General features: G+C 40.7%; 1 protein-coding gene across 1 annotated transcript; it reads left to right on the top strand.

Moving 5' to 3' along the window:
• Positions 1-383: 383 nt before the first annotated feature.
• Positions 384-20524, top strand: LOC104948464 (collagen alpha-1(XXVI) chain-like; the record flags this gene model as incomplete). The annotated part of the gene is made up of 10 exons (XM_010774670.1): positions 384-447; positions 3492-3499; positions 4639-4665; positions 11897-11923; positions 12019-12045; positions 13812-13838; positions 14621-14647; positions 18511-18570; positions 19836-19952; positions 20348-20524. Coding segments are annotated over exons 1-10 (519 nt in total), but the record flags the coding sequence as incomplete, so codon positions are not given.
• Between the last annotated feature and the right edge of the window lie 2869 nt (positions 20525-23393).

The following is a 23393-nucleotide window of genomic DNA, read 5'->3' as shown; positions in this document are numbered from 1 at the left end:
CAGCATGAGGTCTGAGACTTAGCTCACCACTCCTGCTGGACACAATATCTCCTGTATCCCCTACAGCCTTCTCCTGCCATTTATTACGACTTTACCAGATTTCTTCATAAACAGAAGAATACATTTTTCCGGAAAGCTGGTGGTACCAGGTCCAGTTTGTTTAGTTTAACATTTGAGTGTGACCTGATCTTGGTTGTCATTTAGTTTTTGTTTCTAGCCTCTGAATTTGTGATTGCGTCACTAGAGCTCTGATATTTTAGTGTTGTGCCAGCCCACACAAACCTAACGCCAGGCAACACATGACCACCAGCAGTGAAACAGCAAGTGATGCTCCGCTGTTCTCTACTCATCCCTGCAATGCTGATTTGCGGGATTTACAGCTCTGTGTGTGTGTTTTCACAGGGCCTCCAGGAAAGCGTGGACGGATGGGAAGAAGAGGGGAAGCCGGTAAGTGATGGCCTCCACCTGCTCTGTTCTGCTTTCCTCTTCTTTTTCCTGAAAGACTCTTCTCCTCTCTCTGACACACTCTCTCTTCTCTGGGGTGATTGGATGAGTTTGAGGACTTGTAAAAGCAGTGACCCGAGAGTCAGGACGTTGGGATGATGGGCTGCAGTAAGCCCTTCGCCCTGTCCCTCCCTATTTGTGCCGACATAATGCTAACATCAGCCATGTGGTTGCACTAACTTTACCCAGATGTCAGTCGCTCTCGTTGAGCGGTAGCAGCTGCTGTAGTACGAGCCTAATGAGATTCTCCGTTGCCGACATCACTACCCGCCATTATTGTGCTGCTCTTTCTTTCCACCCAGACCGCAAAACACTCATCGAGGAACCAAAACATTGCAGAGACATAATTCTTGTTACTCAAAAGGTCGTCAGGACAGATAGAGCGGATGTTACTCAAGTTTAAGTCACTCTCGTTTTAATTGTTTTTTTATTGAGTGTTGACTCAAATTGTGGAGCGACATTTTTAGAAGATTTTATCAAAACCTGCAGGACTGAAGTTGTTCTGCAGGATATGTGTCAGGTGGAAAAACTTCCAGTCTGGCTGTGATTCATCGTTGTGGATTAGGCTAGATTAAATCTGTTCCTGTGAATATGTTGACTAACATTTATTGCTCAACTGAGTGCACCAAGATCCTTCCTGAAGGTCTCTTGTCCTTTTTAAAGCAGTAGAGTATATTTAAAATGTATTATTGCAATTTTCTTTATACCATATATTTACCTTTTAGTTTTTTAGACATAGAATATTCAATGATGGCTTGCGGCATATCTAAAGTTTCTTATGCAGTGCCATGGTGGGAATTCAGTTTTCTATCTCTCGCTAGAAGTATTTAATATTTTTCATAAATGAAAAGCAACAGTTGGACAGTCTCCCTTCCCCAGCCTAAATGTGTCTCTGATTCAAACTAAAGTTATAAATCTTCCATAACAACAATGACCATTTAAAAAAAGTAATTCCCTTAAACAGCCAGGCACTAAAGTTTGTAGCAAACTCTCAAGCTGATGTTAAAATGTTTTTTGGGGCTATCCCAGTGCAACGTTGTGACACTCTAATGTGCTTTTAATAGTTTTTGGACATCAGTAGTTGATGGTTCTGGTATTCGCTTGGGATTAATTGACAGTTAGAAAAGTCACCAGACCACATACCCTCTTAAGTATCACATGAACTCTGAATCAACATAGATTGCGGAAATCCCTCAGAGTTGTGCGATCCAATTAGGCACAGGAAAAATAAAATACATTTCATAAGGGTGGTGTGTATTTCCAGCCACTTTCCAACAGGAAATTGTTTTCCAAAGGGATTATCATTACGGGAAAGCACATCGTTAAGGTTTCTCCTGAAATGGGACTCATTGGCTGCTTGCTGTTTGTCGCAGGATGGTCTGTCTCGAATGATGAGGCTGTGTTTAGGTTGTCTTTCTTGTTGTTTACCTTTGCGTCCTCATCTTGCAGTCTGGGTAATATTGAGTAGAGGTAGGTGGCACGGAGAGATTGTTGCGCCATCCTCTTGCTAGTGACTCGAGCTTTTACAAGATCAGAGAAGGCTTTCCCTGTTCTTTCAGAGAAAAAAACAAATAAGAGTGGAGAGAAACAGAAACAAAACCGGACAACAGGAAAGAGGGCAGACGGAGTAGTTAAGCATCTTTCGCCTTCCCTCCTTCGACAACACTCAATGTTTTTTATTCTGTTTGCTCTTTTACTTCTTTTCTTTTGACGTATGTTTACCTTTCTCTCTCTCTCTCTTTCTTTCTCATTAGTCTCCAGACTTGCACACACCTGTCTCAAGTTCAATGGTTAAAGCTGGTCTAACTGTTGCTCTCTAAGCAGGCTGCATTTGTTTACCTAATTGTCTGGCCCAGAAGGCCTTTTTCCCGGCGTCTAGACGCAGCTGAAGTTGGTTGACTTGCTCTTCATGCCTCATAAACCCTGACACCTCTGTCATGTTTTTTCCTTTTCACCTTCTCACCCCAACCACCTTCTGTTTTTCATCCCTTTTTCTACTTCTCATATCCCCAAAATGCCCTTTGTCTTGAATCAAACTACAATCTTCAAGGCTCACAAAGATTCTCGTCACATTAGCAATACTTTTTTTGAATGCTTTAATAGTGTCAAAACTCCACAAATATTCCACTTTCTCAGAAGGAGGTCTGTTTTCAATCTTGTTGAGTTTATGTAGATGTTTAGTGTTGCATGGATGCTGATGAGCTTTGTTGTCCCAGGACAGCACTGGCGGCATAGTGCCCAATCGTGCCACTGTAATTGTGTTAGCAATCACATAAATCAGCATCATGATTAGTTTTAAATTGTTATCAGATCAATATTAAGCAATCACCAATTAAGTATATTTTAATGGCAAAATGATAAATTCAATTTGAAGGGTTTGAGTGGTTTATTGCTGCCCTTGGCATTGGACTTTAAGAGATTGTTTTTCCTTTATAAGAATAGTCCATCAACATCAGAGGGGCCTTTTGATCATTACTGTTGTTTTTGGTTAGTCTGAGTAAGAAAAGCAGAATGTACTTATTGCTGCTGAGGCTCAACATCAGAGAATTTCAATAAGATCTGAAAAACTGCCTGGAGTAATATTGAAGGCATCTTGTTTGTATGCTTAAAGGGACATACAGTTTGCCAGCACACCCCCAACTTTTTATGTCCTCCATTTCATGCACCCAAATCTTAGGAAACAAAGTATTCACATGACTTCATATCCTAATGCAAAACATGGCCCATTATCCAGAAGTCTGTTTATCATAACAGGTTCACCACAAAGTCCATTGGCAGCGGCTCTAATGAGCTTGTTCTGTACCATATTTAGCTGGTTAATTACAGTCATCATCTTACAAACCACATTGCATGCGCAGTTTTTTTCTGTTGCTCACCACTGTCCCGAGGAACTGATTGCTACAAACCAGTGGTAACCATAAGTCCCACATGTTGTGCTCCATTATTTTCTAATGTCTAATTTCTCTTTCTCTCTTTTTCTGTTGCAGGCCTGCCTGTAAGTATAATTCCATCTCATCCAGGTAGTATTGAAAACCACTCATGAGTTACTGAACGTGAAGCCTTTTCTTACACACAGGTACATATCATATTCTTCACTATACAAACTATGGATTTCTCTCTCACCTGTAAAACAAGAACACACAAACTGTCACAGACTCACTCACACATGTGCATCCACAGAGTGCGGCAGTAAATGGACCACCTAGAGAGCTGTGTGTGTGTGAGCTAGTATCTCTGAAAGTGTGTGTGTGGGTGATGGTCAGGGAGCAATGAGTTATTTTCCTCTGTGGGACAATAACTCCTGCTGACACTCGCACACCCAGCCGATAAAAAAACAAAAGTACACAAATACTAACTGGACACTACTGCAGCCTCCTGGTTTGGATTTTTTAAATCTAAAATTAAATGTTGTGACCTGTCTGAGAAGAGTGACCTGTCTGTTATTTTATTTTTTTAATCAGAACGTTTTAGTCACATGTGGCACAGATCAGATATGCAGAGATGCAGCTTATACGATCCGTTACACACCATGACGCAATTCCAGAAATATCGGAGTGGCGTGTTAAGCTGACATTTTTTAAATCCAGGAAATGGTTTTGTTGAAGAAAATGTTCTATGCAGCTGGTTTACACTAAGACCACACCCAATGTGTACCCTTTTGCCCATAAAATCGAGGAAAGGTGGGTCAACGTGAAATCACTTCCTTCTCCACAAAGTAACACTGTCAGTACAATTTGTCTTAGTCAAGTTTATCGGCAGGAAGCTTTAAAAATCGACACAGTGGCAATTTGCCTTACCTTTATAGCTCAGGTTTGAAAGCAGATGTTAACGGGTGCCAAACACCTCGGATTTAAGTCATAAGTTGTTAAACTGGGAGTCAACAGTAGTAGTATAAACACACTGTACTGAACAATATAGCCTTCAGTCAATAAGTCTACCTCAAAACTCAATATGGAGTCATTCAATCTATTCAAAAGTCTTTGTACAAACTAGAAGAAAATGAATGAAGACCCTGCGTGGCGTTAAATACTTGTCTCGTTCAGAATGAAGTGTTACATACAGTATACAGGGTGGTGTGTGTGCAGCTGTCTAACCTGTCTCAATGCTTCATGCTTTAATCTCTAACCTCACCAGGGCAAGGCTGGACGGGATGGATACCCGGTAAATTTGATTTGTTATTTATCCTTTCACTCTTCAATTGACCCAATCATGCCTCCATTTTCCTTTTGTTTATTCCCTCTGGATTTATTCCAACTTTTCCTGCAGCTTCAGTAGTCCTTTTTCTGTCTCTCCACAAATTACTCTAATCTTCCTGTTTCCTTGCCTCTTCATGCCCCCTTCAACATTTGCTCCTCTTCAAGTATGTATCCTGCCCCATCACTGAGATGTAACTCAAATACAAAGAAAGTTGTATTTAAACACAAACAGAAATAGCCAGCCCGAGAGTGGCAGGATGGGATGAACGTCTTTTAACACAGAAAATGTAAAACATCACAAATGACTCACTCAAGGCTGAAAATAGTGCCATAAAACATATTTAGCGCATGTGTGAAAATGAGTAAACCTGAACAGTAAGCCGAGCACTGCTCGGCGAGCAGTAAACACACAGACCGATTTTGTGAAGATCTCATCTGTAAACATAAACCGCAGAAGTGTAAACAATGCCTAGGAAAATTTGAAACATTCTTCCACAAATTTGAAATGGGATTTTAATACTGTTTGAACTACATAACTGAGAACATCCTGGCTACTGAATACAGAGCAGATCACTGTTTTCTAGACTTAAAGGTAACTGTAATTACATTTAATTTATGTTGAGGTACTTACACTATACTTAAGTATTTCCTCTTCTTGTTATCCTAAACTTGTACTCCACGGAAATATTGTACTTGTTCCTCATGTCATTTATTTGATAGCTTTAGTAAGCATTTACTTTGAAGTTTGGGTTTTAATACAACAAATTAACCTAGTAACTGAGTAAGTTAATCAGCCCCAAATCTACCCACTGCAGCATTAAAGTGCATATTACAGCAACAATAACTACAATCCAGTAATATATTTGATGACTCTTAAATGCCACATTCTGCCCAACTAGTACTTTTGGGTATATTTTGATGCTATGTAATTTCAATTTAGGAAAATTAAGAATACAGGAATTTCTTTACAATATTGTTTTGCTACTTTTACTTAGTTAAAATATCTGAATACTTCTTCCATTGCTGGATTTCCACCAGTGATGCCTAACACAAGACTGAGTGTGTTCTTGTCTTATCCTGAGATACAGCGGCCTCTTGTGGCCTCAGACTTCTGGCTTTCTCCACAGCTTTTGAGATAAAACACAACGGCTCTGTTGCTGATTCGTCCTGGAGCCATCATCATATTCTCATCATCTGATACAGATGCACCCTCATGATTCATCACAACTGGATGTGTGTTCAGTTCACATGAAGCCTGCTGTGTACATGTTTAGTGAGACACTCTGACCCGCTAGGTTTAAACCCCCTGCCCTGCTCTGTCTGGTTGCCATGGCGACCCTCACTAGTTGCCCCGGTGTTGTGTTGCACGGCGTCTTGTTTGTTGTGTTGTAGTGTCTCACTGGGAATTTTGGGAAGTTCATTACCCACGGGGCTCGCTCCCAGTCAGATTCCCAGTCTGCCTGGCACTGCTCGGCCCTCCTGACGGGAAATGCCTGCTGATAATTACACACAGGTGGACCGAGAGAGCAGAGTGTACACATTTATTTTTGTTTGCCCGTGACTCCATTCATCTCTGTCACTGTCTTCATTAGACAACGCAAAGCTGTGCCAGTGTTTCTGTTTTTCACTTTAAAACAGCTGCTTCGTTAGATGTAAATCTTAATAATCTGGATAATCCTTCACTGTCTAGTCAGCATAATGAAGTCCTTATAGTTGTTACATAAGCCTCCTCTTATGATGCGTATATGATGCCTAAAGAAGCTGCGTGTATGAAGTTACCGTGAAATAACAGTAGATTAATCATACTGACAATTAACATGGACAGCACATTATTTCATTTAGCAGCAGAGATTATCAGGTTTCAAGCACTGAAGCTTAAAAAGGGCCACTCTTCCTATTGGCTAGCAGTGTTTGTGTATCTGCGTCCATATGTGCAGATGTGAGTGAACTCCATCCACCCATAGTTTATGTAGATCTTTGTAACAAAGGCCAGGGGGGGGGGGGGGGTGTGTGTGTGTGTGTGTGTGTGTGTGTGTGTGTGTGTGTGTGTGTGTGTGTGTGTGTGTGTGTGTGTGTGTGTGTGTGTGTGTGTGTGTGTGTGTGTGTGTGTGTGTGTGTGTACACCAATAAATTATCTCACGGACTGCTTATAGGGAAAAGCATGCTCACATAAACACAAATAAGTCAAAACCAGAGTGCACTTATTTGTATTGTGCCAGTAAAAGTTATTTCTTTCTTTTCCCATTGTTAAAACAAACAGCTAGATCCCTTACCAGCACGTTTCTCTCACCCTCATTACAGTGCTTCTCTGTCAAATTCAAGCCTTTGAACCTCAGCAGGCAGGACTCTTTTAATGGTGGAAGTGAATTAATACAATCATACTTATTCAATTTTCTGCTAATGTTGTACTTAAGTTAAAAGTTACTTTGCCGATTCAGATCAATAATGCAAAACATAATAACGTTTTATTAATAAATGTTGTATTATTCTAGGTTAAGATAGTACATTATTGATCTTAGGGGCAATATAGGAACAATCCAGCAACAATACAATTGGTCATTCTGGGTGGCATACACATGTCTTGCAGACGTTAGGTTCATCACACTAATGCATGCAGCAGCCCACTTCCAGTGAAGCATTAGTTATGTGATTAATGACAAGCGGCCCAAGCACAACTGTGTGTGTGTGTGTGTGTGTGTGTGTGTGTGTGTGTGTGTGTGTGTGTGTGTGTGTGTGTGTGTGTGTGTGTGTGTGGTACCTGGTAGTGTAAGTCCGTAAGTTGTCCGTGTACGTACGACGTACGACTACGTAGTACGTAGTGTGTAGTGTGTGTGTGTGTGTGTGTGTGTGTGTGTGTGTGTGTGTGTGTGTGTGTGTGTGTGTGTGTGTGTGTGTGTGTGTGTGTGTGTGTGTGTGTGTGTGTGTGTGTGTGTGTGTGTGTGTGTGTGTGTGTGTGTGTGTGTGTGTGTGTGTGTGTGTGTGTGTGTGTGTGTGTGTGTGTGTGTGTGTGTGTGTGTGACCCCTGTCACTTCCTCCGCTCATAAATCATAGGCGAAGGGTTTCAGTAACGAGCCTTACCGCTGTCAAACAATCAAAGTCAAGCAGACTGACACAACAGTGCTGAGTCGTAAACACACACACACACACACACCAGTTGATTCTCGTTCATATGTCCAGCCACTAGTTTGTTTATACTAAAGTGCCAGTCTGTGACAGGCAGCGGCCCTCACTCAGCAGAAACAGGCTAAGGCCTCCATTGTTCAGACTTCCAGGCCGCCGAGCGCAGATTAAAGCCAGACTGTCACTCCAAAACATGTCACTGATGTTCTGTCCCAAACACGGAGCACTCTGGTATGCGTTATTGTGCTCCTTGGTTCTTGATGCAGCCACTATCCTTGTTTCATGTATCACAATGTGTCCTGTAGGAATGACATAGAATTGTGTCCCTGTAGCAACATGAGAGGAACTGGAGTCTGACAAATATTCACAATAGCTTTGGTGGCTAACTCTGAGAGAGCAAAAGACGATATCAAAGCAGGGAAGTACAACAAAATAATGCAAAGAGTTTTCTCACTCAGCGTGTAACTTCATTTTTGTTTGTGACACACTACCACGTGTGTTTTGGCTGAGATGTCTGCTCAGATGTGCAGACACAAGGTTTCACGCAGCATCCTCAACAATTACACCTTACTGGATAATTAGCAGTCTGCACCGCAGGGAGTCCAATAAAAGACAGCACAGACACCTCTCGCCTGTTTCATTGGGATTAAGATACACACATATGCATGTATGAGCATGCACACACACACCTACACAAACATAGACACAGAGAAATGCCCCCCTGCAGGCCAAGTTATTTTCCAGAAATGTGCCTAATTGGTGGGAATGCTGAGTCAAACTTTTTTTTTTACTGAGGGCCGCTGCAGGAAGAGATGGCAATGCAGACTAGAAATACACACAAAGAATACGCACACTTAAAGAAAATGCATTGTTTCATTTCCCCCACAATCACTTGAGGTTTTTGTGGTAATCTCAGGCACATATTCTTACTTTCTCTCAACATTATTCTCCAGTTTTTTTTCATCCTTTTATTCAATGTTTTTTCTGCAGCCTGATCCATTTCTGGTGAGAGATGAATATATTTTCCTAGTGGCTTTTTTGTTCTGTCTTTTTTTTAAATTAAAATTCATGCTCATTTTCCATCCTTGCAGACTCTTGTTGACCGTATGTCTTTTATACACTGTAAGTAAACTATAACAAGTCAGCTATTAGAAATAAAGCACAAAATGGATTAAGGGCCACATATCAAAATACAAGTTCCCTTGGCTTCTGTGTTCCTTAAACATATTCCAATCCATAAAAGCTACTGGCCCATTTTTGCTGTTATTAAGTTAGGCTCGTATATTTTAAAGTCAGCCTTTTTGATTTTGTTACAAAAGAAAGTCTTTGTGATTGAATTATAGCTCCAGGTTGCTATAGTAGCTCTGGGTCTTATTTTATTCCATATTGGATAAGTTAGTTAACGTATCTTATACTGCTGGTGTATGCAAGCTGTCAGCTTCCAGATATTAGATAAACCCCTTTATTGTTTCTTGTTTAAACTAAACCCTCTCTCCCACACACAAAGGAAGAAACACACAGCTTTAGTCCCAAACTGCTCACAGGCTACTGTGTGTCTTATTAGCAGCCATACATTTGTCTGTTTTTGCTCTGGCTCAGACTCCGCAGCCGATGACCTCACCCTGTGCACCTCGTCTACTCATCCTTACGTGTCTTGCCCTGATAAGCGCTGCCAGATGCAGAGCGATCACTGCGTGCGCCGTCCACACATGTATATCCAGAGAAAAGGACACAGATAACAGATTACAGTGACATGTGCAGGCTGATTAAAATGCTCTGCCTGACATGACAAACACATTGTGCTGCATTTATAGAGTGGTGAAACTACAACCTGCTGTATGTAGCTTCCACTGTACGATCCTTACTCACAACTTTTGCCACTCATGATCAAATAATGGTCATTTGATCCCAGTCAGTTTTTCCACCCCATCTAGCCAAACTTCTGCTTATTTCAGGGGCTTTCAATAATAAATCCTCAAAGGCTTTTTTCTTGTACTTCTCTTTTATACAGACAAACTACTTATGTTATTAAAGAGAGACGTTCTTTTACACAGGGCCAGCAAATGATTACATAACCTTTTGATGGGGGATTGCTCCAAGGCATGATTCCCTCCTTCCTGCTTCTACTTTTCCTTCCATCCTTATGTGCCACTGTCCATCCATCAACGCTGGCTGTGACGACACTGGTAGTTTTTTTCTAAAGGACCTCAGGGCAGAAAGCACCCACAGGCCTGGTAAATCAGAGAGATGAAGAGAAAAATCCAACTCAAGGAAGTCATCCAAGGCCAGAGATGGCAATAGTTAATGATGGCTTCCAGTCTGAAGAGGCACCAGGGACCTGTTGCATAAACAAAGAGTAGTCTTGACCTTAGACTGTCAGGTCAGACCCGTGTGATTAAGCCTGTCTGTTGCATAAATATTAAGACTTAGTTTATTTAAGGGGGTAAAGTTAGCCACGTCTCCACCTGGCTTAGCCTAAGATAAGAGCTTTGTTGCAAACAACTGTCAAAACCATTAGCTAACTATTTAGTTCATCACTTTAAGCAACTTACCTCAGTGGTTTTATCCCTTAAATGTAGCTAACCTTTTAACAGTTCATTCATTACTTTTAACTTCTTGTAGCCTTCTTCAATCTTTTCTAAACATCTTTAGCGCTTCTAAAGACCGTTAGATTTATGCGGTTGCTCTTTCTGTTTTTTTCTCCCATTTAATAATTGTTTATATTTTCCTTAAACTACTAGATAACACAATATGTTCTGAATGCTATTCCTTAGTAGGAACATGTTGATTTATTGCCACTAAGTGTGGCCATTGTATTGACCAAGTTTTCTCTTTTTGTGAAATGGATGTCTTATTTCCCCCATAATGCTGTGTGCGACAGGCTTTTTAAGACATTTCTATGTATCTGGCCAGGACTGTGAGACTCAAGGGACCCTGCAATAACTGTTAGCTTAACGTCAAGTGTTGTCATTAAGGAGGAGGTCAACACTAGCCTTTACTACATACATCACTTTTAAGTGTTTTCAGAAAGGTTGATCTTAGTGTTCCTTTATGTTTGAAAATGTATCTAAAGGTTTCTGCCTTTGAACTGAGACTTGCTTTGCAGAGGAGGTTCAATGACTGCTGGGCTTCTTTGGTGAGGTAAACAAAGTGGATCATCCAGCTGCTGTTTCAGCCTGGGTGAGCCGGACAGGGACTTTAAACGTATTCAACCGCCTGCTGGATTATCTCACCACAAACACACAGAGACACGGTGGATGTGCGGTTGTGTGGAAGTTCAATACAGCTGGACTGAATCCACCAAGGGTCTCTCATGTTGGAGACCACACTCTAAATCTTAGAATAATTATAAATCAACTGGAAACGTCTTAATATTTGAGTCTCATGTGTGCACTTAAACACGGACACACACACAGTTAAATGGGGCAGGATATACATAAAGGATTTGTATAAAAAGTTCTTAATTTTCCTGCTTTTTTTCCACAATCATTGCAGCTGTTTCTCTCTCTTGTTTACAAGCATGCTTTTTACTGTCCTCTCTGCAAACGTTTTTCTTGCCAAATTCACTTAACTGTTTTTCCTAAGTTGAGATCACTTGCATTGTTTTTTCTTAGAGATACGGAGACAAGACTCAAACATTATTACAATACTTATAAATAACAGCCAGTTAATTATATTTTATGGGGGGAGATTGTCAGTGGATTTAAACAAACAATGCCTTAATCATATTTTATTTTATTATTATTCACGGCGGACTGTTTTATGAAGCCACTCGTCAAAGGAGTAGTTTAACATTTTTGGAAATATGTTTAACTTCCATTTTAAGATTTAGACTACACTAATGTGTAATCTGTACTAAAAACTGAAATGTTTTTTTTTTTTTATTATTTGCAAGGTTCCAGACTTTTATTTTGCCAATGACTTTAGATATATTAAATGTAAACTAACCTTTTCTTGGCTCTAGCTCATGTGTGCGCTATAACCACTTTTCCAAAAATGGCAAACTATTAATTTTAATGATTTTGTTTTGCTTTTTGTTTTGTCTTTTGCCATAATGTTTGTCTTTGATTCAACAGGGTCCTCTTGGCTTGGATGGGAAACCAGTGAGTATTCCCAAAATCAAATGTGTGAAATTTGCTTTAGGGGCTGGCAATAGTTGTATTTAAATATATTCTAATTCTTCTTCTTCTAATTTCAGGGTTCTCCGGGTCCTAAGGGAAGCCAGGTACACATCACACACCTGTTGTCTTGTTTTTAATAACACATGTAAATTACACTTAAGCAAATCCTTGTCAAAGATCTTCTGAACATACAGGTGGGCCATAGGCCTGTGATAAAGTAAGACAGGTGAGGCTTTACTAAACCAGCACCTGTCTTATTTCATCAATCATGTTTACTGTTCCTTAGGGAGCGCTGCAACTGAGTGAAAAAACTCCGATAGCCGTCTTGTTTCCTGTTCCAGCTCTTAAGTCATCCCAGGGCTCACAGCCACGGGGGACTCATGGCTCAACTAAACCAAGCACTTCACCTTTGAGTCTCATCCATCACCCCGCTGCACCCCCAGACACACCCAGCTGTAGCCAGGAAACAGGCCTAGCACAGAGAACAGGTCACACACCAGTGGGAAAAGTGAGGGAGAGAATACAGTTTACAACCTCTACGGGGGCTCTTTAAAAAGTAATTATTATACCCTCTCTACCCCCCGTCTCTGGTCGCTGTGCCCACGAGAAGGACAAGTCATCTGCTGTAAACTCCTCACAGCAAAAGGAGAGCTGTTTGAATAGCGACTCTCTAAACACCGTTAACTTGTTGTTTCCTGCAAAAGGAGACCTCAAGCTGGGTCTGTCTTTTAAGAGGACAAGCCCAATCATAGAGCCTCTGTAAAACCCCAGCAGGTGTGACACAGAGCTCAGGACCAGAGTGGCCTTAGTATTCAAGGGAGATAAAAACAAGAGAATAAAGGATAAAAGCAGTTTGATTATCACACACCTACAGGAGAAGTGGTGTGCTGTCACTGAAGGAAAGAGCAGAGCATGAAGGAGATAAGCTGCAGTCTGTCATCATGTGGCCAGTCACATTAACAACATGCTTATCCTCTGCACCAGCCCCCCCCCTCTTCAGTACTCCTGAACACAAGTACAGCTCCAGTTCAGACAAAATGTCTACCAGACAGAGAAGAGGTGAGGAGAGGGGGAACAAATCAGAAAAGGGATTCTTCATGCCAGATTGCATGGCAGATTTAGAGGCTGAATGAAAGCAGGAGGAGTGTGTGAAATACAGTATGGAGTGAGTGAAAAGAATAGATAGTTTAGAGAACAAAGATGTGAAAATGGTGATTGGGATGTAAGAGGTTAGGCCTGCTCACTGTAGTCACTTTAAGAGAGACATGGGCTAAGGTCAGAGACAGAAGCAGGAGTCCATGTAGTCCTCGCTGCCAGGCTCTAGTCTGTAATGCCGCCACATTTTGGGTTCTTGTGCCACTGATTCCGGCAGACTAAGAGATGGAAAAGGCACAAATAAACCAACTGGCGGGATCAGATCATCTGTGGCTCTGGTGTTCATGAGACGATATCACAGAGTCACTGTGTGTCAACATCTCAACTACTTCACATGAGCACAGCCTGCAGACCGGGTTTTTAGTTAACGTTTGTGAAATGCGCTCAGAAAGAATCGGAATACGTTTATTCGTCTCTCAGTGGACATTGAAATGTGTTACAGCAGAAAATAACCAAAGATAGCTTAATGTTAACTAAGAAGTATGCATGTGTTTTTTGTAACACAATTTACAAAATACACATACGAAGTGACTTGTTATTGAACAGTCTCCATGGCACGGCTGCATTAAGGGGTATTACTTACTTGCCTTTCCAATTGATTGAATACTTCCTGGTAGCAGCCAGTTGAAGACAAACGTTTTTATGATATACGTTTCTGATATGATAACTGATTTATGTTGACCAACTGTCTCCAATTATCTCCTCCTTCATACAGGGACCAGCCGGACCCAAGGGAGATAAGGTATGCTTCCACAACCCTGCCAGACAAGTCAATGCACAGCATTGATGTTTTTCTTTGTCACAGGCGGAGAGCTTCACACACACTTACAAACACCTGACAGGTGTTCTCTGCATCGCCCTCACACATTAACGCTTTCACTGCACGTCCATCAAACAATCCATAGATTACATTTAGTTATGTAGAAGCTCGTATACGTCTTCTCACATTCTCACGTCAAGGAGCGCTATACAGGTTTACAGGCCTTCCACAGTGCTCGATGATAGCCAGATGTTTTGCCGCTCTGCCCAGCCTGAGATGTGAGCGACTGTAATAGCTCATGCTTGTGGTCATTTGTGTACACTACACACCGATGGGTAACTTTGCATATGTACATTTTTGCACTCAAACTGAAATTGTCCAGATAAGCACAACAGAAGTAAACAGTATCTGTCAGATGAGCGTGTAAATTACGGGTGATGCTTAGGTTTGGATAATTGGCCCTTTTCATGTTACCATGCTAGGCCTGTGATGAGATCATGAAACAAAATCCCACTTCTAATTTCATCGCCTCCTGTCAGATGATCTCAATTGTAGCCTGTCGAATGATTTATGCAGTAAATGTTGACTTCCTGGGATGGCTCGGGTACAGATGACCTTTGATTCTCTTCCTGTCTGTACACAAGTCGTATGTTTTAAGCCTGTCTGTCACAGCTTCTCTATAGTAGCAGTGTTTTACATCCTCCTGTGTGCATATGCGGTGGTAATGACTGCTGACGGTTATTATTTTCCTGTTTTTCTCACAGGGTGACCAAGGAGACGTTGGGCCAAGGGTAAGTCATGCTTTCTGTTTTTTGCCTGAGAAGGGGAAACAAGGTGTTTTTATGAGTGTTTTAGAAGATATTTGTTCACTACGGCTGAGCTGGCTGAAAAGACCTTTCCTGTTTGGTTCCTCAGCAGATCGTTGCAATTTAAAAAAGGAGCTTCCATTACTGGAAATCATCCTTAAAGTTTCTTGTTTTCGGTCATACTGTATCTCCTTTTCTGATTCCCACTGCCTTTTTTGGGGTCACTTGACATGCACTTTTTATGAAAAAACTGAAAACGTTGAAGTTTCTTTCTTTGCTGTTTTCCTTTACATCTTGTTTTGAAAAGTACTAAATGTAACAAGAATGTACATTATACCTTTTTCTGAATATCAAAAGCCATTTATTTTTAAGGAAAAATACATAATTTCCCATCTTGTCAAGATTAAGATAGAAAGATTGATACCCTGGAAACCTACGCCAACCCAGGGAACATGTGCAGCTTTTAGGAGAACCAGACCATCACAATTTGGAAATCAAAAAAGTTTTAATAATATTTGTGGAACTACTTATCATTTACTTGTAATCACAATAGTGGGACATTGTGCTTGTGCAAACAGACATAAAAACATTTGAAAGAAAACATTACTGATCACAAGTTTTGGCACATTTTGTTCTTCCCACATAACATTTAACACTCGAGGCTTTCATTAATTCAAAAGAAAAGTGCCGCTTCCCCAGCAACAACATAGTCCTGCTCCTATGATGAGGTTTGAGTTGCCCACATCGCCAAAGCCGGAGATGAAAAATGATGATATTAAAAAACGATGGAAATACTTAAATGTCACCATCAAAACCCAATGGTTGGGGCGGTGAGCCAAAGCTGCCATCTAGTCTCTACCAAACTATGTTTTTTTATATTACAGAGGAACCTTGCTCTGCATCTGGTCCATGTTACGGTGTTGTCTTTTCATGTGATATCATTCTGCACACTATGAGATCTGTGTAATTATCTCCTATTTCATTCAATGTGGTTTTGAAATAAGCCCCCTGTTCTTTACATGGTAAGCGGCTTGGAGTCTTTGAAGAAGGCATGTACCCAATGACTCCTGAATTTTTTTTTTTTAAATGTGTTTGATTATGTTTAGAATTCAAACAAGGTCAAGATCACACTTCCTCATACGGAAAATAAATGTCGCTACTGAGGTCATCTTTGCATAATCTGGGGTTTGTGCCCAAGATCAAAAACATTTTATTTTCCTGGTCTTGTGTGTAATTTTTGAAATTTTCCTGTAGAACTGGAGTGATCATTTTGATCACTTTAAATGCAATTTTTTTTAAAGTAAACATGAAAAGGCTTCCATCAAAATGAGTTCAGTGCTTCTCAAAGTGTGGTCCGCGGACCACTGGTGGTCCGTGAGCGCCCCCTAGTGGTCCGTGAGTATATTGGTAAAATTTCACATTTGAAATAAATTAATTAATTAAAGTTTTCCGCACTCTCGCGGAAATATCTCCATAATGGAGCGAGCTAAAGTTTCACTTTTGATTGCATGATATAGCCCAGATAAACACCTTCATCACACATGTTGCAACTTGTTTGTACCATTTTCAGGCGATTTATAAAAAACGATGTGTTTTGGGATATTTGTGGAGTTAGGTGGTCCGCAAGTGTTTTTTTATTGGTTAAGTGGTCCTTGGTATGAAAACGTTTGAGAAACACTAATTTATTAACTTTAGGTTTTTGGATTGTTGTAGAAATGCAAATAATTATTATGTTTGATGATGTATATCAAGCTCACTTTCACTTTGTATGAAGCCATATATATTTAGATATATACTGTATGTTTAGATACTCTCAACAAATTTAGATAAGTGCTACATCTACCTTTACCGGACATGAACTATGAGCCAGTATTTTCACGGATGTTTTTTTATGAGGACCAAAACTCTCACTGTGAGCCATGCACTTACACTATCAAAATACTTGCACATTATATATTTATAGAAACTACAAATGTTCCTCTTAATGCTTTTAGCTACTTCCTGATGGTCTTTAGATTATTTAAAACATATCTCACTCTCATAACGAACGAGGGTTAGAATAATAATTATAAATGGATGTTTAGTCATAAATCTTCTCCGAGTTGGAGCCTAACAATATTGGCATAACAGTGTGTGTTATGAGTATTGGATTGATGAATGAATGGCTATTGTTTTTTACCCGAGCACAAATGGAGTGTAAATTTGACAGAGCTGCCCAGTGGAACATTATTCATGATGCGGATCAGAAACATTGCAGGAATTGCTGATTTCCATCAAGGCGTACGCTGTTTGATTTCCCATCTTCTCCTCTAATGGTTGGTGCAAGATTAAATATTGTTGGCATTCTGCTTTGCAAACTTCTTCCAAATGGAAAATATTACATTTGGACAAGACTTCTGGGGCTGAACCTGAACCTCAGAGTATTGCTTAGAGACACATAGTTGGTTCAAAACAAACCCTGCAGCTCCTAAAACTACTGTATTTATGAATGAGGTTTGGCATTGGAGTACATTTTCATAGATACTGTAGGTTAGCAAATGAAAAACTGTTGGTTGCTGAATCTTTAAAACATGACTTTCCGAACGGCTATGAATCAAAGCCTAGTGAGGTTGAGCAGATAAAAGGTGGTGGGAGTAAATCCTCCATTTGTATGCTCATTCATCAACCTGCCCCGATCTCGACACTGAACGCTGATTCACCTCTGAACTCTGACAAAGGATGAGAGAAAACGTGTGAAAAACAGGAAGTGGCAATGAATCTCTGCCAATGTGACTTCCTGTCAATCCGTCATTTTCAGTGCATTTGTCAGGTTGAATCTGGTCCCAGATCAGATTAGAAACACAGGATAACAGGGGTGATAAAGAACAATCAGAAGTCACAAAACGACGTATGTGTAGAGCTATGGTGTAGAGCCTATTTTGAACCTCTTATGGAATGGCATAAAGGTGGTAGCCATAACCAACCTCCATACTGTCACATCCATATGCAGGACATAGTTAATGCATGTTTAGGTTCATCTTGCGGCTCTGTTGAAAGACGAGCCAAAATAGGAGTTTGATCACCAGCCAAGGCCTTCTCTGTTCTCCACAGAAACAGCTACAACAAGGCCATGGTTAGACAGGGCTCCAAGGTTGAATGGCTGTGTGTCTTAGTATCAGCTTAAAGTCTGATGAGAACAAGGTAAAGGGAAAACCCACTGTGAAACAGCCTATTCTCTTATGAGATGTTTAAGAAGCATTGTGTATGTGGTCTCCATGGTGGTAACGGTGTGAATGAGTGAATGTGACAGTGGGGGGAGAGAGGAGTGAATAGGCAAGGGGGGGAAACCCTCAGCTATCCAACGCCGACCACGGCCTGTTAACAGAAACCTCATGAGCAGGCTAGCATCTCTGAGTCCCTCTCCCCTGTCTTAGATCTTCTCTCCATCCATCCCTCCTTGTGTTTTCAGAGGGAACTCAACCAGAGAAGCAACACATTGCTCCGAGCTCTGTGGTGGCAGACCAACTCTGCTCCTTTCAGCCTGACAGACAATCATCACAGTTACAGTCTGTCGGCTGGAAAGAGCCAAGCCGCCTCTGTTATGTTTGGTCACAAAGAGACGGATGGGAGGAAATGTAATAGAAAAAACACCCACAGTGAAATATATGCTTGAGTTAGGGATATTGTTTCTGAAAAGGTCTCAGTTTAGATTTAGTTAGTTTTTATTGAAGCGTTTGTTTCATTTACAGACAATTTAATTCATCAAAGGTATATCTATCTTGTTATGAGGATATTTAAACCTTGAGCCCCTTTCAACCACACTGCTATGACACAAAAAGTTGCTCACCTTTGTCACTTCCTCTCTCCAGGGTCCTTCTAACTACAGCCCATATGCAGGTCTGCACAGTAATCAGATTCTCACCGTCAAGGTTTGTTCTTCGGAGCTTCCTGTTTCGTAGTCCTCCCAGCAGTCACCTGTCAGGCTGCTGATCTGTCACTTTCCTTTCAGATAGAGGAGCAAGACTCTCCTCTGGAGCTTTTGCTTTTGGCTTACAGCTTTAGAGGCTGCTGAACTCTCATCTGTTTTTTCCTGCAGCAGATGTTTCCCTCCTTATTTGCAATCTCTTAATAACTATTGGTTTTGGATATTTACTCACTTTTCTCTTTTCTTCTCCCTCTCTTTTGTCCTCAAACACACTCTGTGTCCTCTCCTTTTTTTTTCTTTCTCGCTGTGTTTCTACTTTTCGTCCTTGTTGCTATACTCTTGCATCTCAGTTGGCCTTCCCCAGATATGACCATGGCTTTATCACTGGAGATCAGTCCGGTAGCTTTCAGAGACGCTTTCTGAAGGTAGACCACAACTAAGGCATGTGTGCACTTTTAACACTTTAACCCATGTTCTCTTATGCATGTTATAATCAGCTATGCAGCTCCTATCTTCAATACTTTCTAACTCGTGTTTAATTTCATTGATTTTATGTTCAATATTTTTCCAAGTGTATGTAAGTTACTTTTGTTAAAGCAAACCATAATGCACTGCATGTCTGCAGAGAGGAGAGGGTGCAGAGGCAGTGTCACCATGTGATTGTATAGAAGACAACACTGAGCCTGCATCCCCTCGTGTGTTGAGCAAGAATTTTAGGGCATTATTGGTTACTTTTTGGCATAAGTCCCCAGTTAGATGTTAACTCAGTGATGAACATTTCCTTAATAGGTAGTGACAGACTTTAATAAAATAAACAGATGATGTTGTTTTCAGTTGTGATTTTGTCAGCATGGTTGTGTTTTACTTTGTGTAAAGTCTGACTCACCCTGTAAAAAACATATAAACCGCCTAGCGCGAAACCTCAGATGTGGAGCATCGAGCAGATGCAAAGCAAGTTGTTTGATCTCAGAATTGGGAGAAACCAAAAATAACCCTAATAATAATAAATATTGCACTAAGGCTCAGCTGAATACCAAATTAATCCTAATTACTTTAATGTTGCTCCCTTCCCAGTGGATGAGTAAATAACCATGTGTTTGCTTACTACTCCCAACTCAAAAGTGAATGATATTGTTTTTGTTTCGCCAATGGCCCAAAAGATCTATTGCTTTAGACTACAGTCAGTCAAAGAAATAGAGCTATTATTCAAATTAAGTTTTGCTTTTCCATGGTCCTCATATTATTGTTTTCTTCTTTTTTTTCCATCAGGGTGACCAAGGCCAGGCTGGCGCCGCTGGTCCTCCCGGTCCTCCGGGCCCCCCCGGCCCCAGAGGCCCCCCTGGAAACACAGGCAAGGATGGTCCACGTGGCCCTGCTGGAGAGTCGGTAAGAGCTTCACCTCAAGCACCACCAGGGCCAAATGTACACCCACTTAACAAAAAAATGCATACACACCAACACACACACACACACACACACACACACACACACACACACACACACTCCACTGTTTTTATTCTCCTCCTCTGCCATTATTATTTCCCTTTTCCTCATCCTCTAACTTACACCACAAAGAATGAAGCCACGTAAAGCACCTCAGTAGTCGACCTGACCTGGTAGGGTTCAACCGCAGGGTGGGAGAGTTTGCAAATGTATGTTTGTGTTCTGTGTGTACATGTGCTTTTATAAACATGTATTATACAGACTATGGTATTAAGGGGTAAAGGGTCTATGCAGTAAATTGCAGTGATCCTATATTGTCATTCTTCCGGGTTTGCCAGTGTGCTGTGGCTTACCTAAAAGATCCCAGAATAGCAACTATACTCCTGGACTCATCTGTTTTCTGTAAGAAAGCGACCACAAGTTCTCCAACACACCCCGATTCTCCCACCCTCCTACCACGACTGTGTCGCTGTGCACCCCTGAAACAGATACGGCTCTGTGGCGGCGAGTTCATGGTCAGTTTGCTGGCCTCACCAAACAATAGTTGTGCTACTCGCCTGAGGCAGTTTATGTTTCTCAAAATTAACTTCTGATTTCCAGAGCTTAGCTTGTATGCAGCGTCAGCTTAGATCTGTGGTCGTAAGATGGAAAAAAGAAATAGGCTATAAGGGTTATTGTTGTTTAACCAAATGAAGGAATGAATGCTCTGTTACACTCAACTGGCACAGGACAGCAAAGGGATTCAAGTGAAAAATGTCGGTCTCAGTGTGGGTGAGTGGTGAGCTTACACAGAACTGACAAAAGATAATGCCAGCACAGCGCAAAGATATTACTAAAAGCAGAAAAGGTCGAAGTGAGGGAGCTGTTTGTAACCTAGCCAATTTCAAATGGTTCCTCCGAGTTGATTAAAGGCAATTCAATACCAATAACAGCTAAATAAAGCAGGGTGGCGCTAAAAGAAGCTCCATGTTGTGTGCAGATGTGTGAGTGGGCTGAGCAGGAGACAGTTAGCATGGCTGTGGGTGTCCTCTAAGCCTTCGTTTGTACATAGTGGAAAGTGAAATTCGCAACTAGTTTCTGTCTGATGGGTTTTTTATTTGAAATGGTAAATAACATGTGCTTTTCTTCAACACATCTAAATTCAAGATATCATGAAGTGAATGTACTATTTTGAAATGTATCTGACATCCAGATTGCTCTTCATCCATACTCTTCTGCACTGAGGATAAAAGAAGCGCTAAAAATGATTTGCAAAGACGATTTATTTCCCGCTGCTATTGAAGACAGATCAAAAGATGTGTAGGGTTAAAAAAGAGGATAAGAAGCGGCTGAGGATGGAAATAGAAGAAAAACATAGAGCAGTAGATGGATCAGGATGACAGTGTGTATGTGCTGGCAGAGAGCAGGAGGAATAAAAACATGCCGCTGCACATCTAAATAGTTTTGCACATTATTGGAAATATGAGGACAGAGTGGAAGGCTTATACACTGCAATTTATATCATGCATTTATTGCAGTGCACTCAGTGAAAGTAAACACAACTGCTTGATAGTGGGAAGTGTGTGTGAGAGAGGGAGAGTAAGAGAGCTGTCTCTGCTATGGATGACTTCATAACAGATGTTGCTCCACACACACGTCCACCTGGCCCGCTCAAAGCCATGATAGGTCAGTTTACTAAGTAAGCCGAATCACTGATGGACAGATGCCAGAAAGAGGACATGCAATACTCTCTTAGAGTTTGTTTTGGGAGGAGCGAGGGGCTTAATCACTTATCATTCACTGGGAACTTTCCAGAGCTCCAGTGCAGGGTTATTATTGAAAACTAAAACAATATACTTTAAGAAAACGTATTTAAAATCTTTAGTAGTTAAAAAACGATTGAAATGAACAACAACTCATTTCATTTTACTTTTTCTCTTTGCTATAAAAAATCGGTACAATTGGAAAAAATGACACGCAATTCTCCATCAACTGTGGACTTGACATTCCAGAAGATGGGGCTAAGTTAAAAATGATTCACAATTACTACCTGTTGTATTTAGCATGCAGAATTAAAACAAGCAAATATGCAGTCTGAAAACTAAACTTCTATGGAATTAAAAAGTAACATATAAAATAATTCTAAATTCTAAACTATTATAACCCTTTTTATATATATATAGATGGTGACACATAGGAAAAGCAGCAGAAAGTGTCCTAATAATTAGGGTGTTGATGATGGTGGTTAAGAGCGCTGTCAGACACCTCAGTCTAAAACTCCCAGGTGTTAAATTAGATTGAGATCTGATGGCTGTAGCATATGTAACCATTCAGTGATCCTTCGTGCCCTGAGGAAGCATCTGTATCTTGTTTCTCCTTTGTCGCCCGTCTGTGTTTACTTTTTTTTAAAAGTGCTTTCTAGACTGGAGTTCATGGGCCGCTCATGCCTTGTTCGACACTGACATCTAGAGGCTGAAGTTGTCTGATCTTTAAAGGAAATGTAACAGACCAAGGCTGAGGTGAAATAGTGTTTTTCTGTCTGTAAGGTTCCTAACTGAGCCAGAAGACCCGTATGTTCCGAAATAGCAGCCATGATAATTACTGATCACATTCTCTAAATGCTTTGGAAGTGTGCTTTAGTGTTTCCTTTCTTATCTTTGCTAGCATAGTGTAAACTTGAATGTCCTTTACGAAAGAAATGTCAATACATCATCATTTCTGTATGTGAGCCTACTCAGTGCTTCTCAAAGTGTGGTCCGCGGACAACTGGTGGCCCGCGAGCGCCCCCTAGTGGTCCGTGAGTATATTGGTAACATTTCACATTTGAAATTAATTAATTAATTTAAGTTTTCCGCACTCTCGTGAGAATATCTCCGCAATGGAGCAAGCTTAAGTTTCTTTTTCGATTGCATGATATAGCCCAGATAAACACCTTCATCACACATGTGGCCACTTGTTTGTACCATTTTCAGGCGATTTGTAAAAAAACGATGTGTTTTTGGATATTTGTGGAGTTAGGTGGTCCGCGAGTGTTTTTTTATTGGTTAAGTGGTCCTTGGTATGAAAAAGTTTGAGAAACACTGGAGTAGAGGCACAACATACAAATATGTAGGGATGGGTATCGTTAAGGTTTTAACGGTACTACTACTTTTATGATTCCGCTTATCGGTCCGGTCTTTTTAACGGTACTTTTTATCGGTTCTTTTGGAGAAAAAAAATAGGTAAACTAACTAAACAAATTGTGAACAAAACTAACAAAATAAATAACTCAGTTACCTCTAATCATTAACCCATATTTGTATAATTGAGTTAACTCTGTGTTGCTTGCTAGCATACATAACACCTGACGTAGGAAAAGTTACTCGTGGATGGAGCTACTAGAAAGACAGTTGAACCCGGTGCATT

Source organism: Notothenia coriiceps, unplaced genomic scaffold, assembly GCF_000735185.1.
Source record: "Notothenia coriiceps isolate Sejong01 unplaced genomic scaffold, NC01 NC01_scaffold00014329, whole genome shotgun sequence".
Taxonomy (NCBI): Eukaryota; Metazoa; Chordata; class Actinopteri; order Perciformes; family Nototheniidae; genus Notothenia; species Notothenia coriiceps.
The sequence above is the reverse complement of the archived record's forward strand: the minus strand, read 5'-3'. Positions and strand labels throughout refer to the sequence as shown.